At 31.9% G+C, this 24,721-nt stretch overlaps 2 protein-coding genes across 10 annotated transcripts in view; one reads left to right on the top strand and one right to left on the bottom strand.

Annotated features, from left to right (window-relative positions):
* The window catches only part of LOC129798401 (probable cytochrome P450 49a1), a 19,138-nt gene extending 14,937 nt beyond the window's left edge, over window positions 1-4,201 (bottom strand). Inside the window, exons 1-2 of the mRNA XM_055841529.1 lie at window positions 2,808-4,201; window positions 2,668-2,697 (exon numbers count right to left, since the gene is read on the bottom strand). The gene's annotated coding sequence lies outside the window, so the exon portion shown is untranslated. The remainder of the gene's footprint in view (window positions 1-2,667; window positions 2,698-2,807) is intronic.
* LOC129798402 (G protein alpha o subunit) overlaps window positions 1-24,294 on the top strand; it is a 64,105-nt gene extending 39,811 nt beyond the window's left edge. For all 9 annotated transcript variants that reach the window (XM_055841540.1, XM_055841535.1, XM_055841534.1 and 6 more), the window contains 4 exons: window positions 18,333-18,461; window positions 18,541-18,670; window positions 23,005-23,158; window positions 23,282-24,294. In XM_055841540.1, coding sequence (XP_055697515.1) covers window positions 18,333-18,461; window positions 18,541-18,670; window positions 23,005-23,158; window positions 23,282-23,469 — 601 coding nt within the window. In that variant the 3' untranslated portion in view covers window positions 23,470-24,294. The remainder of the gene's footprint in view (window positions 1-18,332; window positions 18,462-18,540; window positions 18,671-23,004; window positions 23,159-23,281) is intronic.
* Window positions 24,295-24,721: the final 427 nt, after the last annotated feature.

Below are 24,721 nucleotides of genomic sequence, written 5' to 3'. Positions count from 1 at the left end.
CGCGTCTTGCGATTTTTTTTTCATTTTTGGATATGTTTTAGATAATACCCAGATGAATATTTCGTCTATATACGAAAATACCGTTGAATCATTCCTATAATAACGGTTTTTAAAGTCAAAGTTTAAAAAGACACTAGAGAGGGCATTTATCAAGCGAATGGTATCATGTTTGGGCTGGTTGGAAAAGTCTTAGAATTTTCTTTAAAAATGAACCAGTTCTAATCGGTTCTGAACCGGTAATGAACCGGTTCATAGCCGATAAATAATTTGTATCCGAAAATCAATTCTATGTGTTTAAAAAAAAATGGAAAATCTTTTGAATGATTTAGTTATTGATTTAGTGAGCTTCACTGCACTTGATTCCACGAGATATGGGATTGAAAACCCCATCCCTGTATAAAAAGATAATAATAATGGATGTTCCAAACTCCCCTTGCAAGAAGACCTAAGTTCCTCTATGGAACATTGTGCCACCATTTTTATTGAAATCATTATTATTGATATTATTGAAAATCCCATAGAAAAAACCCAATGATAAAACCGATAAAACATATGAATATAACTAATCGAAATCATAGCAAATTTGAAGATATTTTCTTCTATAGACAAACTTAACCTAACGTGAAAATTGTCAACAAAGAGAAGAAAGTAGTCTGATTGAAAAGAGCCTATAGAGCGAGAATCTACTGTCTGTATATTTGTATAAGTTATCAAAAAAAAAATTAAACATTTAACCATCTAACAGCCAAGGATCGCGCAGAGGTAGCATCACAAAAATAACACTTGCTGCGATAATAATACTTTTAATTATTTAAAATTGCTTTATTATCTTTATTACCCTCAGTCATTAGTAGTAGGGGAAGTGCTTATAATTTTGGACAGTCTGCATATAAGCATCGATATCCTAAGTTTGAAGTGCCATATTTTCAATACTAATTGACTCTTCTTGTTACTCTCTTTTCAGAAGGATTGTTTAGAAACTTGGCAAGCTATTTATCATCTCATTTTTACTAAAATTAGTTTTAATACGTTTAAAAATGAATTGATATGTAGAGGTGAATTTGACTCTTATTTTGGACAACTTGGTTATTAATTTTTACAACTTGTCTGTAAATTTGGACAGATAATCCGCCTCAATAGGATGCCCATTGTTCTTCATTTTATGAACCAATCTTATCAAGTCCTCTTCCTGGTCATGTAAGGGAAACGTGGAATGTCACAAAAAGCCCAGAAACTTTCCATATCATTCATTAAAGTGAGTTGACTTCGGTACTCCAAGTACGTGCGGATTCGCTCATTCCCTGCCCTTTCCGGGAGCCTTTCAAGGCATTTCTCACTGCATCTCTTTCGTAGAGATGATGCTCCTTTGTTTCTCCAGGCATTTGTCCAACCTAGTCATCACAAAAGCTAAAACTTCACGAAATTTCGTGAGAAAAACACCTGTCCAAAATAAGAATCATCACCTCACTGGTGAATGTCTTAAAAAAATTCCCATTTTTCACACGAAAAATATAATTCACAAGGCAAATCTCACTTCAGGTCAAATGTACAAATCATCAGTAACGTGAATCAACACAATATTCAATGAATATTCAATAATATCACTCAAAAACAGCGAACAAACTTTGTTAGTACTTCACCAAAACTAAATAAGGCTGAAGTAAGCCACGAAGTTCTGTCATATTTCTCGTAAGCAATTGCTCACACTGAATTTTCAACAAAGCAATTTCAACTCAAATTATATTCAAATTTTAACGTATTTAGTGTTAAAATATTCCAAAAAGAACAAATATTTAGATAGAATTCATTATTCATTAAATATTGGAATAAAAATCCATCATTTTAATCAATTTATTTTTAGTGTCCAATGTTATCCTCAAAGTGTCCAAAATAAGAAACTGGACAAAATTAGAAGCATTTCCCCTATTAGTAAAAAAATTAAAGTTTGGAAGCAAAAATAGACTAAGAATTTTTTATTTTTATTTTCTCACATAACGCCTAAACTTAAAGGAGATAATGAAGAATGAATGGTAGAGTTTTGAGTTCATTGGACCATAATTTGGGTAGAAAACAGTATCTTATTACTATTTTTGTATATTAAAAAGTTGGCTATTAGAGGGTTAATGTTTTGTCATATTTTTTCTACTTCATATTGGTTTTATTTCTTTACTGTTAATTATTATTCAGCACGATTGTAATTCTCAGATAGATATGTTTTTTAAACTAAAGCTCTTACTATTAATATAAATTAGGTAGTCACATTAGATATTTAAATAACAAATAATTTTTTAAAATCAAAAATACATGCACAGCGTTTGAATGTCTTTCCATATATCGGTCATGAAATGTTGGTATTATGAGATTGAATAGAATGGAATGGACTGAAATTTAACCATCGATGTGAACTTGAATATTCGATATGAGAAGATTTTATTAGTAAATGCATATTGTGTAACATATTTCTACATCTACTTTTTATATTTAGACAGAAAATCACAAATTTTAACATACTATTGATCTTTAAAAGTTGATTATTTAAATTCATTCATATTATATAAGAAGTTGACTTTGAAATCCTATATAAATAATCAAACTATTATTGGGATCTCATAAATTAAAAATATTATATACTCTATAATTAAACAAAAAATAGATTTCTCATCTCACCTGGTTTATAATCCAGATACCAGATGATAACTTTTGTGGTTGGGTAAAAAAATTAAAATCGTAGTGCAGAGCAGTGAGTGAGAGCAAAATTCATACATTAAAACACTAAGTAGGATAAAAAATTATATTTAAAAAAATACCTTTCTAAATAATTTGTGGAAATTATTCTTTTCCTCAATGACTTCGCATTACACTTCACTTTCTTCACATTAAATGGTTACACTTTTTGCTATTGTCTGCTGGAAATGTATATATATATATATCAAGTTTTTATGTTGATCTGAAATATTTAGGGTCACAAAAATATTATAAAGAGAAAATTTTCTCATAAACCAATGGTTAAATAACACTTCAATGGATTGGAAGGTAGTTTTCCTTGACGATCGATATTCCAGCACTATTAAACTTTTCTACTTCACATTATTACAATTTTAACACTTAATTTGATTTTAAGACAGAAAATATGAAAGATCAATATTCCTACAATCACAAAATACTACTGGAACAATCTATCTTTCACTCTCGCGCTTTTTTGATTGATTATTGGTACCGGGTCAACACACCACGTCGAATGCTGCAAATGAAATGTATAAGAAAAATTTACAAAGCTTAAATAAAGCCTAATGTGACTCTTTTGCGCCCCGCCAAAAAACCTTTTCCTTCTTCGTCTTGGCTTTTTGAACACTACTGCTCGATGTATTTCACTTTTTTTCAACTACATACTCAGACTCTGAGACTCAATCATTCAAACCTAGCTAAGTGTCTTTTCTGACGGATTTTGCTTATTGGTGCTCATGGGACCTTAGAAATTCATTTAATATTTCACGATTTCTTGACAAGACACATGCACAAATTGCAGAACAAAATAATATTATCCAAAGGCAAAATTATTGGATTGTAGAAAACATTACAAAATTTACTTTGTAATAATGAAGGCATTAAAATAAGTCTTACTATAGAAAACAACTATCATTGACTGCAGAACGATTTACAAAATAAAAATAAATATTTTACGGTATTACTTTTCGTGCTTAAAACAGATTAAAACTTGACCACAAAACAGTTATAGTAATTCGAGGAGAGATGGAACAGTGGAGAGATGGACCTACACCCTACGCACGATCTCCACCTCATTTGGTCTATTTATGCTTTTCAACATTCTAATAAAAAACCCCAAGTTACAGCTCTCTACCTTTAAAATTGTGCGAGAAAATAGAAATTGAATTTTTTGGATGTCTGAAAAATGGCCAAAAATTTTTATTTCTCCATAAGAATACGTGTATTTGGAGGTTGAGGACAGACGAAATACAATAGTTTTGGCAACACTTCCGGGGTGAATTTTAGTCAGTGTTCTTCAAAATCCTTTCAAGTTAATCTCAGATATTATTTTTCCTAAATTTCAGGTAAGATTGACTTAGTACACTCACAGTGTAACTATCATCGAAGTAGATGAGCCACATTTTCCATAAAATAAATCATTTATACTGGAAAATTAAATATTCCCTCCTATTCCAAATTAAAAAAAAAATAAAATAAAAATATTTTGCTAAAATTAGGGGTGTTCCATCTCACCTGCCCTTTTTTTGAGTGCCTCAAAATGCAACTCTTTTTTAAATCCTATTTTTCGAAGTGACTATTTTCATCGAGGCATTTCTAATATTGATATCTTAAATTTAGAGTCTTCAAATGACAATCCAGCGAGATTCGTCTTTGTCTCGCGTTAAAAACATGTCCGCAATATTGAATATAAAAAAAGTGTTTCATCTCTCCTCGAATGACTATATATCATATTTTTGTAGAATTTTGGAATGAAAAGGTATAAATATTCTAGTATATAAATCTGAAGGTTTGAGATAAAAGACGTTTTGGAAAGTGGACTTCCCCTTTATCGGATTTGGAAATTATTTGAAAAAAGGGGTCAGTTTAGTTATTATAAAAATTGTTGTTGGAAGTTCAGCTTGGTTGCATGATAATTGAACATAGAAAACAGTACGAGAAGTCTCTATTGAATTGACATGCAACAAAATTGTAATCCCAATGATGATTTGTAAATTTGATTTGATCATTTTCTCTGAAATTTTTCATAGTTCTCATCGCCCTTAAATATCTCTAAATATCCTTCAAATCCACGAAAATGTTGCGTAAAATGACTTGTTCTCTTTATGAAATATAAGGTGACTAAAAAAATATATTCTTGATGCCTATGTAATATTTACTATGTACATTTTTTTTTAAATCGTAAAACACACCTTAAATGCTGCTCTACAAATCGTTCCTGGACACCAATAGCTCACAATGTTTCATTATTGAGATATCACGAGTTTAAACAATTCATACTACCCAGTTCTTGAGCATTTTCACCTTAATATATCTCAATAACTTGACTGGTTTTTGTAAGATATTTTCTGAAGTCACTGAGAACACGAAAGTACTTATTATTATCCATGAGACCATAAGTAAGGGATCCAATTATTTTTTGCATTTTTTTGTATAGATGGATCATATTTAATCACCACAAACATTCTCGAAAAAATTATAATGAACCATTTCTTGTTCTTTTAGATTTGAGTAATATAGCATTGTAATATATGATGAACTCTTCTCTGAATTCTAAATATTTCTTAAGATTGAGTTGTATGTCAAACAAGGTGACCTACGATAATAATCTCTGCATTTTACATACATATAAAACTCGTTTACCGCAAACTTGCTTAAGAGGATCTGTCAGTGTCTTTGAATCTTGACCAAGTGCGCGAATGTTATTTCGTAACATGAAGAAAATTATTGAAATGGACAGATAAGCCAAGGTGAGCTTATTGTAGATGAGATTCTAATCATAAGCCAGCTTCTAATCTGAAATGCTGAAGTTGGAAGATATTGTTATGAATCTGGGTAAAGGAGCCCACACCCTTGTAACAAATGCACCCTGCCGGACCGACTACCCTCTAGGAGGGGGTGAAAAAAATCATCCGTGGCCTCCATTGAGCAAAAACATCGTGGCTTTCCTTAGTGATAATTTCACTAACTAACAACCAACTAACAAAATCACTTACTAAGGAAAACACTAGGCGTACGCACGGTATTTTCAAAAATCATACATAAAAAACTTTATACATAACTGAATGCGAATGTCATGTGGAAAATCTGTGTGAAGTGAACAATATTTTGAAATAAAGTATAATTTTTAAGCCCCATTGCATAATATATCTAAAGGATAGGGTTTTAATAGGTAGTCTTTGTCTTCAAATATAGCTCTTTTACCTGCTATTAAATAATATTAGAGAGATGGTAATACCTGCGATTTTCACTCAGTGAGATTGCAATCGTTGTGAATGAAGCGCAATTGTAGCTAAACTCTCTCTCTGTTTTGACGCAAAAATTGCACAAAAGTACACTTACACTGAAGTTATAAAAGATATCAACCATAAGTGAAAAGATGCTTAAGTGAGATTGTTGATGTAACAAACAATTAGAGCCGTCCCATCTCATCACATAAAATATTATTTAAATATGTCTAATATTTTTTTCAACTAGTGGATAAATGTATACGGTTAAATTTATTATGAAATTTTCCATTTTTATCGATATTTGAAATGCAATCACTGAGATTTCACATACATAGGTTAAAAGAAACACTATAAAAACAAAACAATGTCTATTTTCCATTGAAAAATGGGATCAATAAACATCCACGATTATTGTGTTACTCAGTATTTCTATTACTTAATTTTATGATACAGTTACTATTAAAATAAGAGGTAATTAGGAAAAATGTGTTGATTGCATCTGTCTAGAGAAAAGGTGTTGAAATAAACATATTCTAAAAAGATATTCCCTTTAAAAAAAAATATTTAGTTTATGCGAGATTACTTGTGCAATTAATTCTTTTAGATAAATATAGCGTGAAAGTAAATTTCAATTTTTGACCGATATTCATTGAATTATGTAAGTAAACATTTCACATCTCTTACTTGAAAATTAAAGTATGCTCTAATTTGTGACTCCTGCTCCAACAATGAGGATCTAATACAGCTAAACAAAATGAACAATTGTAAAATACTTTCATTTTTAACATACACTTTCAGTAATATGATTTAGACCACGATTAGATATACTTCCACCTAAACTTTGAGGTAAAAAATACTATATGAAAGCGAATGTAAATGTAAGAAGAAAAAAAGTTGTGGTTATCTTTTTTCAATAAGTGCTCCTTTCTCGCGCCAATGACGAGAGCGATGTACTTGGTATTTAAATTCCAACTTGCATGCGTAATTGGTACTATATAGTATATTTAAATTTTATTAATATAAAATAATTTAATATTACTTGACTTTTTACATGGGCCAAATCTCTGACAAGGCACAAAACCTTAAATTTTTTGAAGAGTGATTGCATTAAAGCAAACTTCGGAAATTTGTGTTGTGGGTGTGCATGTGTAATAATTTAGTTAGTGTAACTTAGCCTTTGGAGTAAAACAATTCTATCCGATTTAGAATGCTATAACATAAATTTATCGATATATATTCTGCTTTTTCTTAGTTAGAGTCTAATCTTAAGTATAAAAAAATGCAATTGTGTGAAAAAAAAATTGAAAAGCAAGGATGAGGTTAAAAGGGAATTATATAATAGATTAAACCCTTAGAAATGCTCAAATTCGTGAATTTAACCCTCTAACAGTGTTTTCTTTAATACGCGAAAAGAAGATGTAAGAAAGTGTTTTCTATGATAATTATGATATAATAAAGTCGAAAATACCATCCATTCTTTATTATCTCTTTTAGTTTAGGCTCTAGCTGAGAAAATATAATTTTTTTTTTTTTAAACTTTTTACTTCTTAAATTCACATTTTTACTTTTTTCAAATTTTTAAAATAAAATACACAAAGTAGACTGACATATCTTTCAGTAAAAAATTAATTTATTTTATCGGTATTTTTATGGAAATTGGAAATGAGTTTTTTTTGCACAATTATTTTTTGTTTCTTTTTCTCTGACCTGTCACACGAAACTGGGGATAGCTACTAAACGAAGAGTCAAAATGAGTTCAAACTTTCAAGAGACATTTGTAAGACTATTATCGAGGACACTATATAGCACTTTTAAATAAATGAAAACTTTATTGCCGCTGTAAATGTGATTTTTGTGAAGACCGTCTTGAGACGGTCTTACCTGATAGAGGGTTAAAAGCGGTATGAAGGCAGACCTAAGAATAACCAGCAGGATATCGTTTCAAGAACGAGCGTAAACATTATCCTCAAGCCACAGAATTCGACAGATTTAAAATATTTTCCTAGATGTCGTCTCGTGAATTATCCATCATCATTAACAGGAAAGCATTGCGAAGTAATGGTAATTTGAATTACCATAAAGCACAAGTAATGTAAAGATTGTTGCATGGGATCACTCAAGGTATATACTAAAGATATACTAAAAATATCCAATTTAAAAGTTTGGAGATTTTAGTTTATACATGCTCATACAGCAAACATATAAAATTAAAGTTTAAGTCTTTTAAATCTTTTGCAATCGTCATATTAAATTTTATACTAAAAGTATCTAATATTCGTTGCTCAACGCATGACAGAAAAGTCCTAATATTTGTGAGAGTTTTCTCTTAAAGAAAAAAACTAAAAAAAAAATGTCCATCAAATTTCTTCATAGTCATAAAGTATATGCAGACTTTTTGAACTAGTCCTAGCGCATATAGACCAAGTTAATTACCTCAGTTATATATTACCCTCAAATAACCCCAGTTCAATTATATCGTAATATTTTCACTCTTATTCTTATATAATATGTGGAATTTTGGGTCTTTATGTGACCCACTCATATTAACATGAAATTGAATATGATATTCTCATTGCTTTCCAATCTTATTGACTTTTGCTAAATTTCAATTAAGAGATAATTTTTCTCTCAATTCTTTAACTAATTTCAGTGCTATTCAACTTAAAAAAAATGAAGATGTGAAAGATTGCATTTGAACGTTGCATAAAGGTGTCTAGTTGAAGTATGTGTGTATATCTCTTAAGATGAATTATTGATTAATCATTCGTTTACTCTATGACAGAGAATTGCTTTTTCAATGGTTAAGTTGAACAGAAAAGAGGTTGAATTTTTGAGTTTACTGTTGGAACTCAACAGATTTTATTCCTCTTTCAAATATTTCACTTACCATAGGACTTATCTAATACTTTAAAAAGTACAAGCCAATATCTGCATATACTCACCTTTGGTAGCGATAGACCATATCAAAAAACAAGTAAAAAGATAACAAAAAATATTGGCTAGTTGTAGACGATTCGCAAAAAGCTCGAAATTTAATTCTAAAAGTTTTATTTAGATGTGTTTTTGACTATACTCGAACTCTACAGAGAGAGCGTTTAGTTATTGTTAGTTATATATAATACTAATGGGAAACGGTGAACGTCGGGGAAAGAAAATTTTGATTTTTCCCATTTATCTTATTTTATGAGAAATATCAGAATTTTCTGAACTGACTCTTCTTTCCCCGACATTCACCGGTTCCCATTAATTTAATACAACCCGTCAAATAATATTTTCAATATGTTATACATATTTTTCGACTCCTTACCCCCCAAAGTGGTCATATTTTAGTAGAATGTTGGAAATTTTGACGTCACGCTGTTTGCCAATCTGTCTGTGTATCCGGGCGTTACCACGCGTAGAGCCAAAACAGTGGGAGGTAAATACTTAGGACCTTCGGGGGACCCCTCCACCACAAATTGACCCCAGGATCGTTAACGTGCCCCTCATTTCCTCCCCCACTCCTCCCCGTCTCAACCAGATTTTTTTGGGATTGCTCGAAAACGCGTCGTGCGATTTTTTATGTGGTTCAGACCTTACCCAGGCGGACATTTCGTCATCTGTATGAAATGAATTCCTAGTAACTTTTTTTCAAGGTCAAATCTTAAAAAGGCTCGAGAAAGCGTATTTCTCAACCTAATGGGGTCATGTTTGAGCTTATTAGAAAGGTCTTAGAATTTCTGATGGGTTCCAATCGATTCAGAGCCGGTTATGAACCAATAATATAAGTCATTAAATTTCGTTATTAGTAATTTTTTTTCAAAATTTTACTATTTTATGATTGCTTGCGCTATTTGTTTAAAGTAAAGGGACACAAAATATATTTATCGTGTGATATTTTGTGAAACAAGGGACTAAGTCAAGCAATTTGATTCCTCGTCGTTCTAAATTCAGAAAAATTTAAGCACAATTCAGAATGACAATATTTCGATGTTTATATAGTCTAGTAGTGTATGTTCAGTCCTTTAATTGAGATAATTATATATTTAGACAAACTCGTTTCATGCTGTCTCCTGAAAAATGTCTAAAAATTATTATTATATGTCTGAAATTTATAAAGATATCCAATATATAAAATATTCTTTGCAGGAGCTCGATTAATAAAAAAAATGTGAGATTCGGTGGCTTAATATATTACAGTCCAGAAAAAGTTAAAGTAGACTCCTCTAACTAGCCGAGTATAGCAACAGAAATTTCACCTGGTATAGATTGTGTATACTAAAAGGGTTGAATCTTTGAGAAAAAAATTCTTGAGTTGTACTATTCTAAAAAAGAAAAAATTGCAAATGAACTGGAAAGTTTTTTAGGTAGGGTAAAGTGGTATAAGTTGGACAGTGGTACAAGTTGGACAATGATACAATTTGGACAGGGCTTTTTGTCTTAATAAATTTAGTACTTCATTTTTATTTGTATATTTTTAATGCTTTAATTTTATAATTTGGTTACTTGTGCTTTAAAACAAGTTTTGTACTGTATTTATCAAGAAAAAAGCCATGTCCAACTTGTACGGGCGAATTGTCCAACTTGTAAAACTAATTCCAAATTATACACTTTACCCTAGATGAAAGTGCCCATGCTTTAGACGGTCACAAGCTTCATAATGACTAAATTTTTCCTATGTTCCTGAATAAAGTGAATAAATGTAACTTCGCGACATATTTTAAAAACAAGATAGCTTCCCCTAATTTTTAAAATATGGGTGCGATGAGTCACATTAATTGAAAACATAGGATAAAATTTGTCATTATAAAGCTCGGGACCCCTATTAATATTGTAATATATTATTAATATATATTAATAATATTAATATATTCATAATCAGAGTGTTGCGAAACACATTTTTGCAAAGTTTGGATGCGATCAGAGTTGTTAAGAATATATAGTAGGTCAAATTGTCAAGAATCTCATCTAACACGCGTAACCCCCTAAGTCTGAATGTTTGTTACAGATGATGATTTTTTATTCTTGTTTACCAGTACCATTCCATTGAGTAAGGGAATGGAGAAATTGATCAACAATAAAAATAAGGAAAATTCTTAAAATTAACATTTTGTAAAGAAAATCTGATTATGAGGGTAGACCAAAATTTGCTCCCAATAAACTAAGTTTAGTTTTTCCAAAAGCCACAGCCGCTCTTTATTCTTAGTTTATGATAGCTTAACCAACTGGTGATCAGACGATTAGAATATTCCTGTGTCAGTTCCATACCATCATTCCCGATGTACACCACAGCTACATTATCGGTGTATACCGTAATAGCACGTCACAGTCGCAGGCGAAACAAACCTTTAATAAATTAAAACTAATAAACCTAACACAGGACTCAAAGAAACACTAGAGTCGCAATTCTTGACAACGCTACTACATGCAAGTCCCTAATCGACAATATAAGAATTTGGAGATCTCACTCAGAGGCGTAATAGGCAAGATCGTTGGCTCTTGAGCATAAGGGATCTCTTGACTCTACAATCAGAGTTGTGAGTTCGATTCCCGCGCGGTGCAAGCAATTGAATTGTCTGATTTAGGCAATTTTCACATGCAATACAATGCAACAAATATATTGTTTCATCTACAGTGCTGTCTCTCTATATGCACACTCTCTATATGCACAGCTTTTGTGTCGGTTGCATTCAAAATCAATTTGTTTACATTTTGACAAAGTACTAAAGAAAATTATTTTCTTCGTAACTAATTTTTCTTGTTTTTAATTTTCTTAATTTTATTTTTTCTGTCTCATATTATATTTAAAATAACACGGGAAATTCTAGAACAATAAAAAAATGATAATTTATTAAAAGAAAGAAAAAAACCGTTGGGAATTTCAAAAAAAGTTGTGCATATTCAGAGAGAGAACTCTCAAAAAAAGTACCCAAACTGTGCATATAGCGAGACAGCACTGTATAATGTTTTATTTCAATAGGTTAAAAAATACAGTGCCGGACAAAATTGTACCAATGTTTCAAAATTCTCTATGAAGGATTTAATATCTCAAGATCTAATCTATATTTTAACTGTAACTTTTTTTCTTAGAGAGCCTTATCATAAAGCTACAAATTGTGCCTTATTAAAAATTTTTAGGTAGAAGGACTAATATTTTGGTAGAGCCTTTTCAAAAAAGGATGCATTGGTACACTTTTGTCACTTGTACCCAAACGCTACCTTTTGTTCTAAGATTTTATTGTATGAACTATTTACGTAAAAAGTAATTTAATATAATAACTTCCGACTGTTAATAATGCATTTTCCATGAGCTTTTTTTTCGGAATTTTTTCATTTACAACCTAAGTAATGGTATATTTGAGTAAAATACGCTCTTAATGAAAAAGTGTATCAATAAAGGTTTTTTGTCCAACAAAATGGCTGCAAAACGTGACGTAGGCCATATCACAGAGATCAGACTACGTATTTAGGCGTGATCCAGTGGTAGGATTATCAAATCCGGACTAAAATTAGGGATTAAGGAATGGTTTCAGAGAATATTTTTGTTATTTGCAAATATCTTGTATATGAAATATCCTCCATGTTCAGGGATAATATGGGGATCCTACGACGATAAGTTGAAGTAATCGATATGTTGAAGTTGTCCATTTTTCGCGTTTCTTTTTCAAATAACTCCGGCAGATAGTTAATTACTACAAGATGGGCTGTGATTAACACTACAGGCTAGAATTTGTTCTAAATCTTTAGTATGCACAAGTAGAAATCAACAGTTATTACCGATATGACATTTTTTATATCTCAAATTTTGCAGAATGAGCTATAAAAAGAACATAATTTTTTATGTGCTCGAATATCTGGGAGCAAAATGGTGAGAAATAGGGACTTGGGACCTTCGGCCTTAACTTGACCCTGAGACCATTTATGTTTCTCTAAAACATATCCAGAATTGAAAAAAGGAAATCGCGCGACATGTTTTCGAGCAATCCCAAAAAACATTATATTGGAGGGGAGGGGTGGGGGCAAAATAAAAGACATATTAATGATCCCAGGGCCAACTAATGGGGGGGGGGGGGGTCCCCCGAAGATCCCAAGTCTGTATCTCTCACCATTCTGCACCTATTTTATATTGAAAATAAAACGCCAAAAATAAGACATTTTTAAGACATTCGTTCCTCAAACATACCATCAAGACTGGACCCCAATTTTAGTACTGAACATTAGCAATAGTTCTTTACAAGAGATAATTGTTGATACACAAAACATTTACCAACAAACTTTCCCTTAATCCCAATTTTTCCCAAACGTATGACTTATTTCGAAACAAAAATTTTTCTCAAACGTACGACTTATCTCGGAACGGAGGGAGTACCATTTATTATAGTATGGGCGAAAAAAATCGCGTTCGGAGAGCTCTAAAGTGTTGGCTAGCATTTCAAACTAATCAAAATCGATATCCTAAGCAACATCAGCTTCAGGGCATGATAACTGAATCATAAAATACTTGGCTGAATGACCGGTAAAGCAAAGAAAGAGAACGAAATGTAAAAGAAACTAAAACAGTTTTCAACTACTTTTACAATTCGTCAATTAAACCGACATTTCTTAAGATTTTTCAATATCTTTTCGATCCCAGGTGATTATTTTACATATTTTGCACTGTATTAAATATTTCCATGGTCTTACAGCCCTATCGTCCGATTTTGGTATTAAACTTTATGATACTACATCAGTTCGTAAAATCTTTATAAGTAATTTCGCTGCTTTTTTTGCCTACACAGGGTATATAGGCTATTCAGCTGGGTAATTCATGGCTTAGTTATCATGCCCTGAAGAGCCTCGAGTGGGTCAGTGGATAGAGTAGTAGCTCTGTGACTGCGAGGTCTTGGGTTCAAAGCTGAGCAGCAGCAGAAAAAGATTTCTCATGCCATATCGGCTTTGAATTCGTCCAGTGAATGAATGAATAGTAATGTCAATGGTGCATATTGGCAAAAAAAGTGAACCGTCTAAACAATAGAGGCTGGTACGAGAACGAGTTTCGATGTGAAAATGGTACAGTAGACTCTTCGATATCCAGCACTTCGATATCCGGGTGACAGCTGCCAAACACTGGCGGTTGATATATTCAAAATTATTTTCACTAAACATGAAGTTTGTCCAGAGTGAATTAAAGTATTATTAACATTGTATCGAAGTTTTTAATACATAATTGTGATAAAAAATGAAACATAAGCACACCATGAAGAAAATTCTCTTTTTCTTTGTCAGACAGAAAATAAATTCACACTGCACAAAATAGAAAAACCGTTGATCATTCAAAAAACCTAAATGTCATTTTGTCCCCCAGTCAGCCGGATATCGACGAGTCTACTGTACTTCAATCGATACAAATATTCGCTGTCACTGATCCCAAACACACACCGAGAAGGGATGCTGTGATATAGTAACGGCACTGATTGCCCACAGAGCTGTGATATAGAGCGGCTACCCGTATCGGGGGATAAGATAGGAGTGGGGAAGCATAAGGGGCCCATTTGGTGGCCTGGATGCATCGGAATATCCGAAATGGAGAACTGACCCCTGGCAAAATCTTATCTTATCATGCCCTGAAGCTGATGTTGCTTAGGATATCGATTTTGAATAGTTTGAAAGGCTAGCTAACAGTTTAGAGCTCGCCGAACGCGATTTTTTCGCCCAAATACTATAATAAATAGTAAAAAACCGAGACTTTATTCCGGATTTGATAGTCTTACGTCTAGATACATATTCTGATCTCTGTGATATGGCCTACGTCATGTTTTGCAGACATTTTGTTGGACAAAAATCCGTTATTGATACACTTTTTCATTAAGAGCGTATTTTACTCAAATATACCATTACTTAGGTTGTAAGTGAAAAAAATCCGAAAAAAAGTTCATGGAAAATGCATTATTAACAGTCGGAAGTTATTATATTAAATTACTTTTTACGTAAATAGTTCATAAAATAAAATTTTAGAACAAAAAGTAGCGTTTAGGTACAAGTGACAAAATTGTACCAATGCATCCTTTTTTTAAGAGGTCCTACAAAAATATTAGTCCATCTCCTAAAAAATTTTAATAAGGCACAATTTGTTACTTTATAATAAAACTATCTAAGAAAAAAAAGTTTCAAGTGAAATATAAATTAGATCCTGAGATATTAAATTCTTTATAGAGAATTTTCGAACATTGGTACAATTTTGTCCGGCACTAGTGTAGATTTCTTAAAATTTTAAAGTCAAATATAGCTGTGAGAAACAACATGGATCCTTTGTGTGAAAACTCTTGCAAACCATTTCTTTCGTGACAGGGAAAAGCAATAACTATTGACTATGGTTGAGAACTATTTAGTGGTAAAATATAAATAGTTTAAAAAATTATGTGTCACATTTATCACCTAGCGAACAGTAAATGAATAAAAAGAATACATAAGAATAATTTTTATTGAGAACAAAATTGAGCGGTTTTACTATATATACATTACATATAGCACATTATGTACATTGAATATTATTGTAACTGATATGCTTTTCCTTGAAAAAACTATTAGAAGGAAGTGATTTTTAACACACGGATTTAATTAATTTTCCTGTGATTTTCTTAAGGTGATTTTTTTTAGATTTTTGAATATTCACGGAACGAACAACAATATTTGTAGACAAAATTCACTACGATTTTCTATTAACGTGTAAATTTGTTTTTGAGTATCCGTGATAAAAACCATGCCTTTCTAGAAATCATTATATATTTGTCCTCGCTGTCGTATGAATGGAGGCAAGAAATAAGTAGTATATGACAGTAAGGTGTGATTTTCATGAATGACACCATTCTCTAAGTTTGAGTTCTCAGTACATATTGTCCATAATATGAGGGAACTTATTACTTATTAAGTAATGTCTAGACAATATACAACTTACTTCTGTTTCTTTGCTTTTCTAATTTTTTCTTAGTCAAAAAATTGTTATATAACTGAAGAGAATCTTGAGAGTTGAATATGAGTTTAAATAAATAAATTCAACAAGTACTCAAATCACTTTCATCTCTCGAGAACACTTCATGTTAAATAATAAATTAGTTTACTACTTTTTTGAGATTTTTTTTTTCATAAACTTGTCAAATTTTAATTTTTTTTTCTCTGCTGAACACTTTCATTCCATTTTTACAGCAATTTAAATATGTAGTGTTATCAATACTCCTTAATTTTATATGGCATATTTTAATTTAATGGTTATTTTTTTAGGATGTTGAAAAAAAAATTAGAACTTGAGTAATATAACTATATACTTATATTTTCTTGCATATAATAAATAATTGCGTAAGAAGTTAAAATAACAATTATAACTTGAAAATTATGTTATAAAACTCAAAATTCTAATTTGACCAAAAACCGAGTATAAAAATAACAAGCATTATTGAATTTTCTAATAAGAAATTCCTAACAAGACCGATATAAAGAGAATATTTAACTACATCCGTACTATGCTATCTCAGAATTATAACTATTCATGAGAGCCATTTGAAATTATCGATTTCCTATGCTGCCCGTTTAGTTTTTTTTTTCTAAAAAAAAATAGAATATCTCGTTACCGGGATGACGAATGACTTCGAATGACAACCGATTTTTCGCTAATTGTACATCTCAGTCCCATGAACATCTCTCCTAGTAATATAAGGCTAAGCCAACTTATAAAAAAAAATAAAAAAAATGGAGCCGTCGATATATCTTTAATTAGCGGTCAAAAAATCTGACTTTAGAACAAAACATAAAAACCAGTGTTAAGCCCAGATAAGCTTATGGTTGCTGAGATTTTTTTACAGGCGACCTCGAAAAGTGTGCAACTCGGAGTGCTTGCAACTCGGAATGCGTGACAATTCGATTGTGAATTGAACTTTGAGGGCAAAGAATCGCGTCTAGCAAACGGTTATCGGCCACCGAAATTGATAAAATTGGCTCGACGCGATTCTTTACCCTCAAAATTCAATTTACAATCAAATTTTCACACATTCCGAGTTGCAAGCACTCCGAGTTGCACACTTTTCGAGGTCTCCTGTAAAGAATCTCAGCTACCATAAGCTTATTTGGGCTTATCACTGGTCATTTTCTATTTTAAATAATCTGAGTGGGGAAGGCGAACAAAAGAAAAAAAAGTTCATTGAAATCGGTTAATAAACATTAGAGATAGAGTCCGGTCCATATGGATATAAAAACCTTTGAACCTTTAAAAGTGTAAACCTGACCATACAACCTATGAAGGGGTTTTCCATCGTTTTACCCTGGAGGTTGGTCACCAACGCTAAGACGGCGATGGTCGCAAGGTACGGTGGGTTTAACATGAGTTATTATAAGTTATTAATGGTAATGAAAAATAAATACAATACAATATAGTAAGGGTCGGGGTACATTGGGTTGGGGTAGAGACGGATGGGACTCATCGTTAGAAAGATCTTGATCTCAGATATAATATATACTAAAATTTTGTCAAAATCGCTTCAGAAACACCAAAAATGCAATCCGGTCATGACATTTTTGGTTATAGCTCGGGTCAAGGAACATCGAGGGAGGAGTGCGACCCACCGTTGCGTTGGAGAGGTCTCGACCTCAGCTACAACATACTAAAATTTTAAGAAAAAGCATCGTCTAGTTTTCGAAATATTCAAGATCCATTAATCGAAAATCGATTTTTCGAGTAATCGGACCTGCGATTAAATCGGATGAAATTGGGGTGTCATAAGGGTTGTAGTACTCTACGAGGGCTTTCCAAAACACCAAAATTTTTCGAATTCCGATAATTAGAATCGGAGATATCGCCACTCGAAAATTCAATTTTTGACCCGCTCTAGCTCCGGTCAGGGGGCTCGGAGGGGGTTAAATTTGATATCGATCGAAAGCTCTTAGGCCCGGCTATAACATACTAAAATGTGAGCCTAATCGATGCCATAGGGGCTGAGTTTTTGAAAAAACAAAATTTGGGGGTGTTCCAAAATGGGGGAAGGGGGGGGGGGGGGTGGGTGGTTTTGACATCATCAACTTCTAGCCACCCATCGACATTTAACCTTTGCCGAAAACCGCTTGTCGATATCTCTGTCCGTTCTTTCTCCAAAAGTGGTTATACGACCGACGGACGGGATGTCCACGAAAATCGATTTTTGGCGCATATGATATTCGTAATCTATGAGTGTCGAAACGTGTAAATCCAAAATTTGGGCCCGATCTGACGAGGTCGCATTTCACCTGTGACTACAAAAGCTGAGATTGTAAAGAATCCCAGTTAAAAAATCATTTTTGGGTCACCAAGTGACCCAATGCTCCTTAAAGAGTTAAAGCAAAACTATTACAAAAATTCTTTTTAAATTATAATATTTTATTCATATTATTTTACAGTTTTCTTGATGACTTGGATAGATTGGGCGCTAAAGATTACCAACCAACAGAGCAAGATATCCTTCGAACTAGAGTTAAAACCACTGGAATAGTTGAAGTACACTTTTCATTCAAAAACTTAAATTTCAAGTAAGTAACTGGCATTGTTGACTTCTCAGCTTTCAGTGACCTTCAAATTTAAATTTAACATTGATTTTTCTTCTGGTAGATTATTTGATGTAGGAGGACAGAGGTCGGAACGAAAGAAGTGGATTCATTGTTTTGAGGATGTTACCGCAATTATCTTCTGCGTAGCCATGTCAGAATATGATCAGGTGTTGCATGAGGATGAAACTACGGTAAGCATATTACCGCTTTTGTAAAATCTACAATTAAGGGCAGAATCACATTGACAATAAAATACTCGCCATAGCCTCACCGTATAAGGTGAGATTCTTAACAATCTCACCTACTATAACACTATACAACAAGATTTTTGGCACACAGATCTCATATGGTACGTTTGGTAGAGTCGTGTCCCCTGATCAAGAATCTGTTCTTGGTTTTTCTCCTATACGTCACAATTTTCTTTAATTATTTTTTTTTGTTTTTGCTGTTTTGTCACATATTATCAATTATTTCTCCGGTTCTAGTGCACAGAACTTAATAAATGGGCATCCGTTGGAAAGGTAAGTAGTTATGCTTTAACTTGAAAATTATGTGATATTTTTTCAAAAAATATCACATAATTTATAATTTAAAAAATATCCTTGGGAGCAGAAAAACAATCAAACTAAAATTTCTCAAAAATGACCTAAGAAAGCAACTTTTGAAAAATAATATAAACTAAACTAAACAAAATATTAATGTACTCTCTTCAGCATACAATAGATTTCACTTAGGACTACAGTTTTGCCATAGAAGACATTCAGCTCCGATACCTCTAAATGCCTTATTTTTTGATTTTTGTCATTTTCAAATCACATGAAATCTTGCAAATTTTTGCCAAAAATCTTATTTTCTCAACAAACTGATGATGATATCGACTTGGAATATTCTGAGTACCCCCCCCCCCCATAAGTTGGTCCAAGGAATCCAAATGTTACTTCAATTTCATCCCAACGTCTATTCTTCCCCTCCAGAAACCACTCTTTTAGGAATATCTGAAGAACTAAACCATCAATGCTTTTCATTTTTGAATACGTTTTAGAGACCATCCTAGCGGACATTTCACCCATACATACCAAAGACGTCCCACCCCTCCTTCCCCCACATGGTAACAATTTGGTCTAAAAAGGAGCATTTCTTCTGGAAAATTTTCTTACTAAAATAAAAAAATAAGGCATTTAGAGGTATCGGAGCAGGATGTCTTCTATGAGAAAAATATGTAGTCCTAATTGGAGTCTATTGTGTGCAGAAGAGAGTACATTGATATTTAGTTTAGTTTATATGATTTTTCAAAAGTTGCATTCTTAGGTCATTTTTGAAAAATTTTAGTTTGATTTTCTTTTTCTGCTCCCAAGGATTTTTTGAAAAAATATCACATAATTTTCAAGTTAAAGCATAACTACTTACCTTTCCAACGGATGCCCATTTATTAAGTTCTGTGCACTAGAACCGGAGGAATAATTGATAATATGTGACAAAACAGGAAAAACAAAAAAAAAATAATTAAAGAAAATTGTGACGTATAGGAGAAAAACCAAGAACAGATTCTTGATCAGGGGACTCGACTCTACCAAACGTACCATGTGAGATCCGTGTGCCAAAAAAAAGTTATCAATTTGTTGCATAGTGTAATCCTACCAAAATTTCATGTCGTCCGATTGGGCTCAAATTTGGCCGAAATGTGTTTCATCACTTCCTGATCACGAATGTATGGGTGGCTAAGTTACATTCCCGTCCATCCATCCGGTCTTTGGAGCTTAATAGCTCCTGAACTAAAAGATACCGGGAGAAAATTGTAACTTGGTGCATTCACCCCCCACCCCTTCTTCCGCCATTTTGAATACCCCCATTTTTTTGTTTTTTCAATAGCTCCGCCCCTATGGCATCGATCGGGCTCACATTTTAGTATGTTATAGCTGGGCCTTAGGGCTTTCGATCAATACCAAACTTAAGGTCCCCGACCCCCCTGACCCGAGCTATAAGGGTCCCAAAAAAAATTCTTAAAATGGTAATAACTCCGGTTCTAATTGTCAGAATTTAAAAAGAGAGGGCGTTTTGGAACGCTCTCATGAAATGCCACGTCTCCTTCTAACATCGCAAGTTCATAAAACCACCGCTAGGGGCGATATTTTTAAAAAGAAGATTTTTCAATTTTCTAAATTAAATAACTCAAAAATTCCATTGTGCATCGGGCTGAAATTTTAGTATTTTGTAGCCGCAGATTATACCTATCAAACAAAAAATACTTAAATCGATCCATAACCCCTGACTCGAGCTATAAGGAGTCAAATTTCGAAAATTGACCGGCCTATATCTCCGGTTCTAATTAACATTTTGACCTAAATTTTGGGTTTTTGGTTTCGTCTCGATGAGCACTTTCAGATGGAAGTTCAAAAAGTCACCACAGGTGGCGCTGCGATAGCATCAAAATTCATCAAATTTTAAACTCAATTTTCTCAAAAATTCCTTTGTTCAAGTTAATCAAATTTTAGGGTGTTTTAGTCTAGTCTATGACGTTTCAAAAAAGTGGCGTAAGTACGCTGTAGTTATAATAGAACCGGAGAGGGGTCAAAGTTCACGACTTTAAAAAAATTCATATCTCCGGTTCTATTTGACAGATTTTGATGAGTGAATGCTACAACATTCTATTTGAACTTAGCCACAATCGAAAACCAATTTCAATATCACATAACCTCAATTATCTTGAATGTCGCTGAACCGATTTTGATGATTACTTCGACATAATTGTAGAGGACATTTGTGTCTATATTTCGTACATATATCATTTTTCGATCAGATAATGCGATCTCTCCGATTTTGCCGTTTAATTGTAAAAAAAAAATTATTTTTTCCATAATAACGCTTTGAAATTTGAAACCACTCAGATGCCAATTTGAATGCTTCTACTCGACCAAGACACTCAAAATAGGATTTTAAATGGAAAGTGTCACAAAATACAACAATTCTTTGATATAATTGAAGTTCATCAAATGCATACTTGGGGCGCTCTGGGCGAAAAAATGAGTTCAGAAACAAACAACCTCGATTATCTCGGCTTCTGATTAATCGATGACATCATGTTCATCGGCAAAATTATAGAGAACATTCTGGTCTACATTTCACCCATATATCACTTTTCTGTCACTCCATCCAAATCTTTGATATTTTAGTTTAAATCCAAAATTTGTATAATTTCACGAATTTGATTCAAGATAACTGAATGGCGTCCCCCCACTTCAGCTCTAAATCGAATTTGCGTACATTCCGAGTTAGCTCACATTAAGAATCTTACCTACATAAGCCGGTTAGGATTGTCTGTCCCTTTCTTTAATTTACGCATTTTCATTGCAATTCTTACGCAAATCTTCCATTACCGTATTACCTTATCTTATACTATTTAGAAAAAAACTGTAAGAGAAATTAATCGTACAGTTTTTTTCGTTCACCGTTTATTGCATTTTCGTTTTATTTCTTCAATTTTCTTATATTATTTTCACCTAGTGCCACCGAGTATGAGATAATTGTATAAGTACTGACGTGAGAAATGGTAATGAAAATAGAAAGATGAAAACTTCCTCCGGTTGCGTCAGGTTGAGTATGAGATAAGGTAATATGGTAATCGAGAATTTGCGTAAGAATTGCGATGAAAATACGTAAATTAACGAAATACGGTGAGCATTTTACTGTCAATGGATTCTGCCCCCTATACACACTAGAGACATTTATGTCCAGAGTTTTTCTTTCTAAATAATCGTAAGGAATTTGTTTCAATACGAACATAAATTTCTCTAGTGTATAGAGGACATAAGATTCGTAGGGAAAAAAATTAATAATAATTCTTACAACATGAAAAGGATGTACCGCAAGATAAGAAGGAAAAGACGAAAATTTTCACTGTTACTTCAAAATTAAGTAACGCGATGGTTTTATTTGATACTGCATTACTATATCTTTAAATTCTAACATTTCAGAATTTTTAATCTTAATTGCATTGATTTTCTTACAATCAATGATTAAATTTATATTTTTTTTTATCTTATGATTCAAAAAATATTCAATAAAAGGGTTGGTTTAAAAAAAATGTAGAAATTATAACAAAATTTCAATATTTTATTAATATAATTCACATTTTATAATTAACTTATTGTATTGTATTGTATTGTATTGTATTTGTATTTGTCATCTCATGGCTCAAAGGTACAATAAAAAGATAGAGAGGTGGAATGGGTGCCCATGAGAGAGGATAAACGCGCTAGTAAAATTACTGTTTGGCGCATTAGACATGAAAACTAAACAAGTTAAAAAAAAAAAAACAGAGTATTTAACCTTTATACAAAATTCGCATTTTCAAAATATTCGCAATAAGATGGTTTTTATTCTAATTAAATTTCAAACAAGCGTTCAAAAATAAAAGCAAAATCCATTGCTATATATCATTAATTTATAAAGGTTGTATATAATATGAACAAAGTTTTTAATACAAAAAAAAAACAGAAATAAATTAAATAAGTTTCTTTTTTCACAGAATCGTATGCAAGAATCACTGAAATTGTTCGATTCAATCTGCAATAACAAATGGTTCACAGACACTTCAATTATCCTGTTCTTAAATAAGAAAGATCTATTTGAGGAGAAAATACGCAAGAGTCCACTGACAATCTGTTTCCCCGAATACACAGGTAGTAAAAAACTCATTTTACATGGGAACTGATATGTTTTTCATAGCGTGATGCCACAATTATACTATGATTCTAATTAATCAACATTGTAAAAAATTAACATAGATTATTGGTTTGCATTAGGTGGACAAGAATATGGTGAAGCTGCAGCATACATCCAAGCACAGTTCGAGGCTAAAAATAAATCAACATCAAAAGAGATCTACTGTCATATGACATGTGCCACGGATACGAACAATATTCAATTTGTGTTTGATGCAGTCACTGACGTTATCATAGCGAATAACCTTAGGGGCTGTGGTCTCTATTAAAACGTTTTCAAACTATAAAAACAACTATAGAAATTAATTAGAAGATATGAAGACGATTTAAGAAAAAAAAAACACTACATAATTCAACACACACCACACTAAAAATACTTTTCATAAACACATAATATGAAATGAAATGGAGAACAAAACCTAAGTTACACAGAGAAAACTACTATTAACCAAAAATGAAGAAAAATCTACGTATTAAAAAAAAGAGATATATTGATGGATGAGAAAAAACGATGAAATATTGTTCATCTGTAATTGATTTAGAGTATTAACTAGTTAAAAGTCTAGAGAATATTTAAAAAAAAAACAATGAGACGAGAAAACTAAACTACAGTGAAAAAATTAAAACAACAGTGAAATATGAATGTGAAGAGGTCGTAATAATTTTTTTCTGTTATTTGTGTGCAGATTTTTCTTTTAATCAAAAAATATTTTTAAAAAAAAACTGTACAACTTATATTTCTTCAACAAGAAGAAGTAAAACTATTTTTTTTATTTATTTCTAACATTCCTTTCTTGAACATTGCATTTTTAATTTATTATTTATTTTGCATAGAGCAATATAATGAAATTTAGACAGAGGAAAACGATATATAAATGAACGATAGAAGCATTTAAGAACGTGAAATTTGTAGATGAATGAAGAAAATCATATAACATATACAGTTTAAGTGAAACCAACAGATGGAATTTACATCTTATAGAAGATCTTTAAATTTTACTTTATATTTTTTTTATATCATTTGCTTTTCCCATTGTAATTGAGAGATTTCTGTTCAGGAGAAAAATACATTTAGCAACTCGAAACCTCACAAATATATTTTATCGTGCATTTTATTTTATCATGTAGTGTTCAAAAATTTTTATGAATATTGCGTTGGGTTAATAATAAAATTTCTGGAACGATCTTATATTTTATTTTCATAACTGCATTTATATATATATATATATATATATATATAAATAATAGTAATAAATAAATTGAAACAATAGCACAAATGATTTGTTAAACAGTGAAACTTCTTTTCATTAAATATTAGCGCCATTTAACAAATTTATTAATTACATTATCTCCACATTACTTTGAATTAACCAAAATTAGAATATAGTTTGAAGGACAAATTTTGTGCCAAGAAATGTTATTAAGATGATAATTGAAATTACAAAAACAACACGTATAACAAAAAATGAGCTCATCTTTTAACATTGTAAAGAAAAAAATAATAGTAAAATGAGTAGAAAA

The sequence above is a fragment of the Phlebotomus papatasi genome, chromosome 1, assembly GCF_024763615.1.
Source record: "Phlebotomus papatasi isolate M1 chromosome 1, Ppap_2.1, whole genome shotgun sequence".
NCBI classification, from domain to species: domain Eukaryota; kingdom Metazoa; phylum Arthropoda; class Insecta; order Diptera; family Psychodidae; genus Phlebotomus; species Phlebotomus papatasi.
This window is presented reverse-complemented; position numbering and strand designations above follow the sequence as displayed.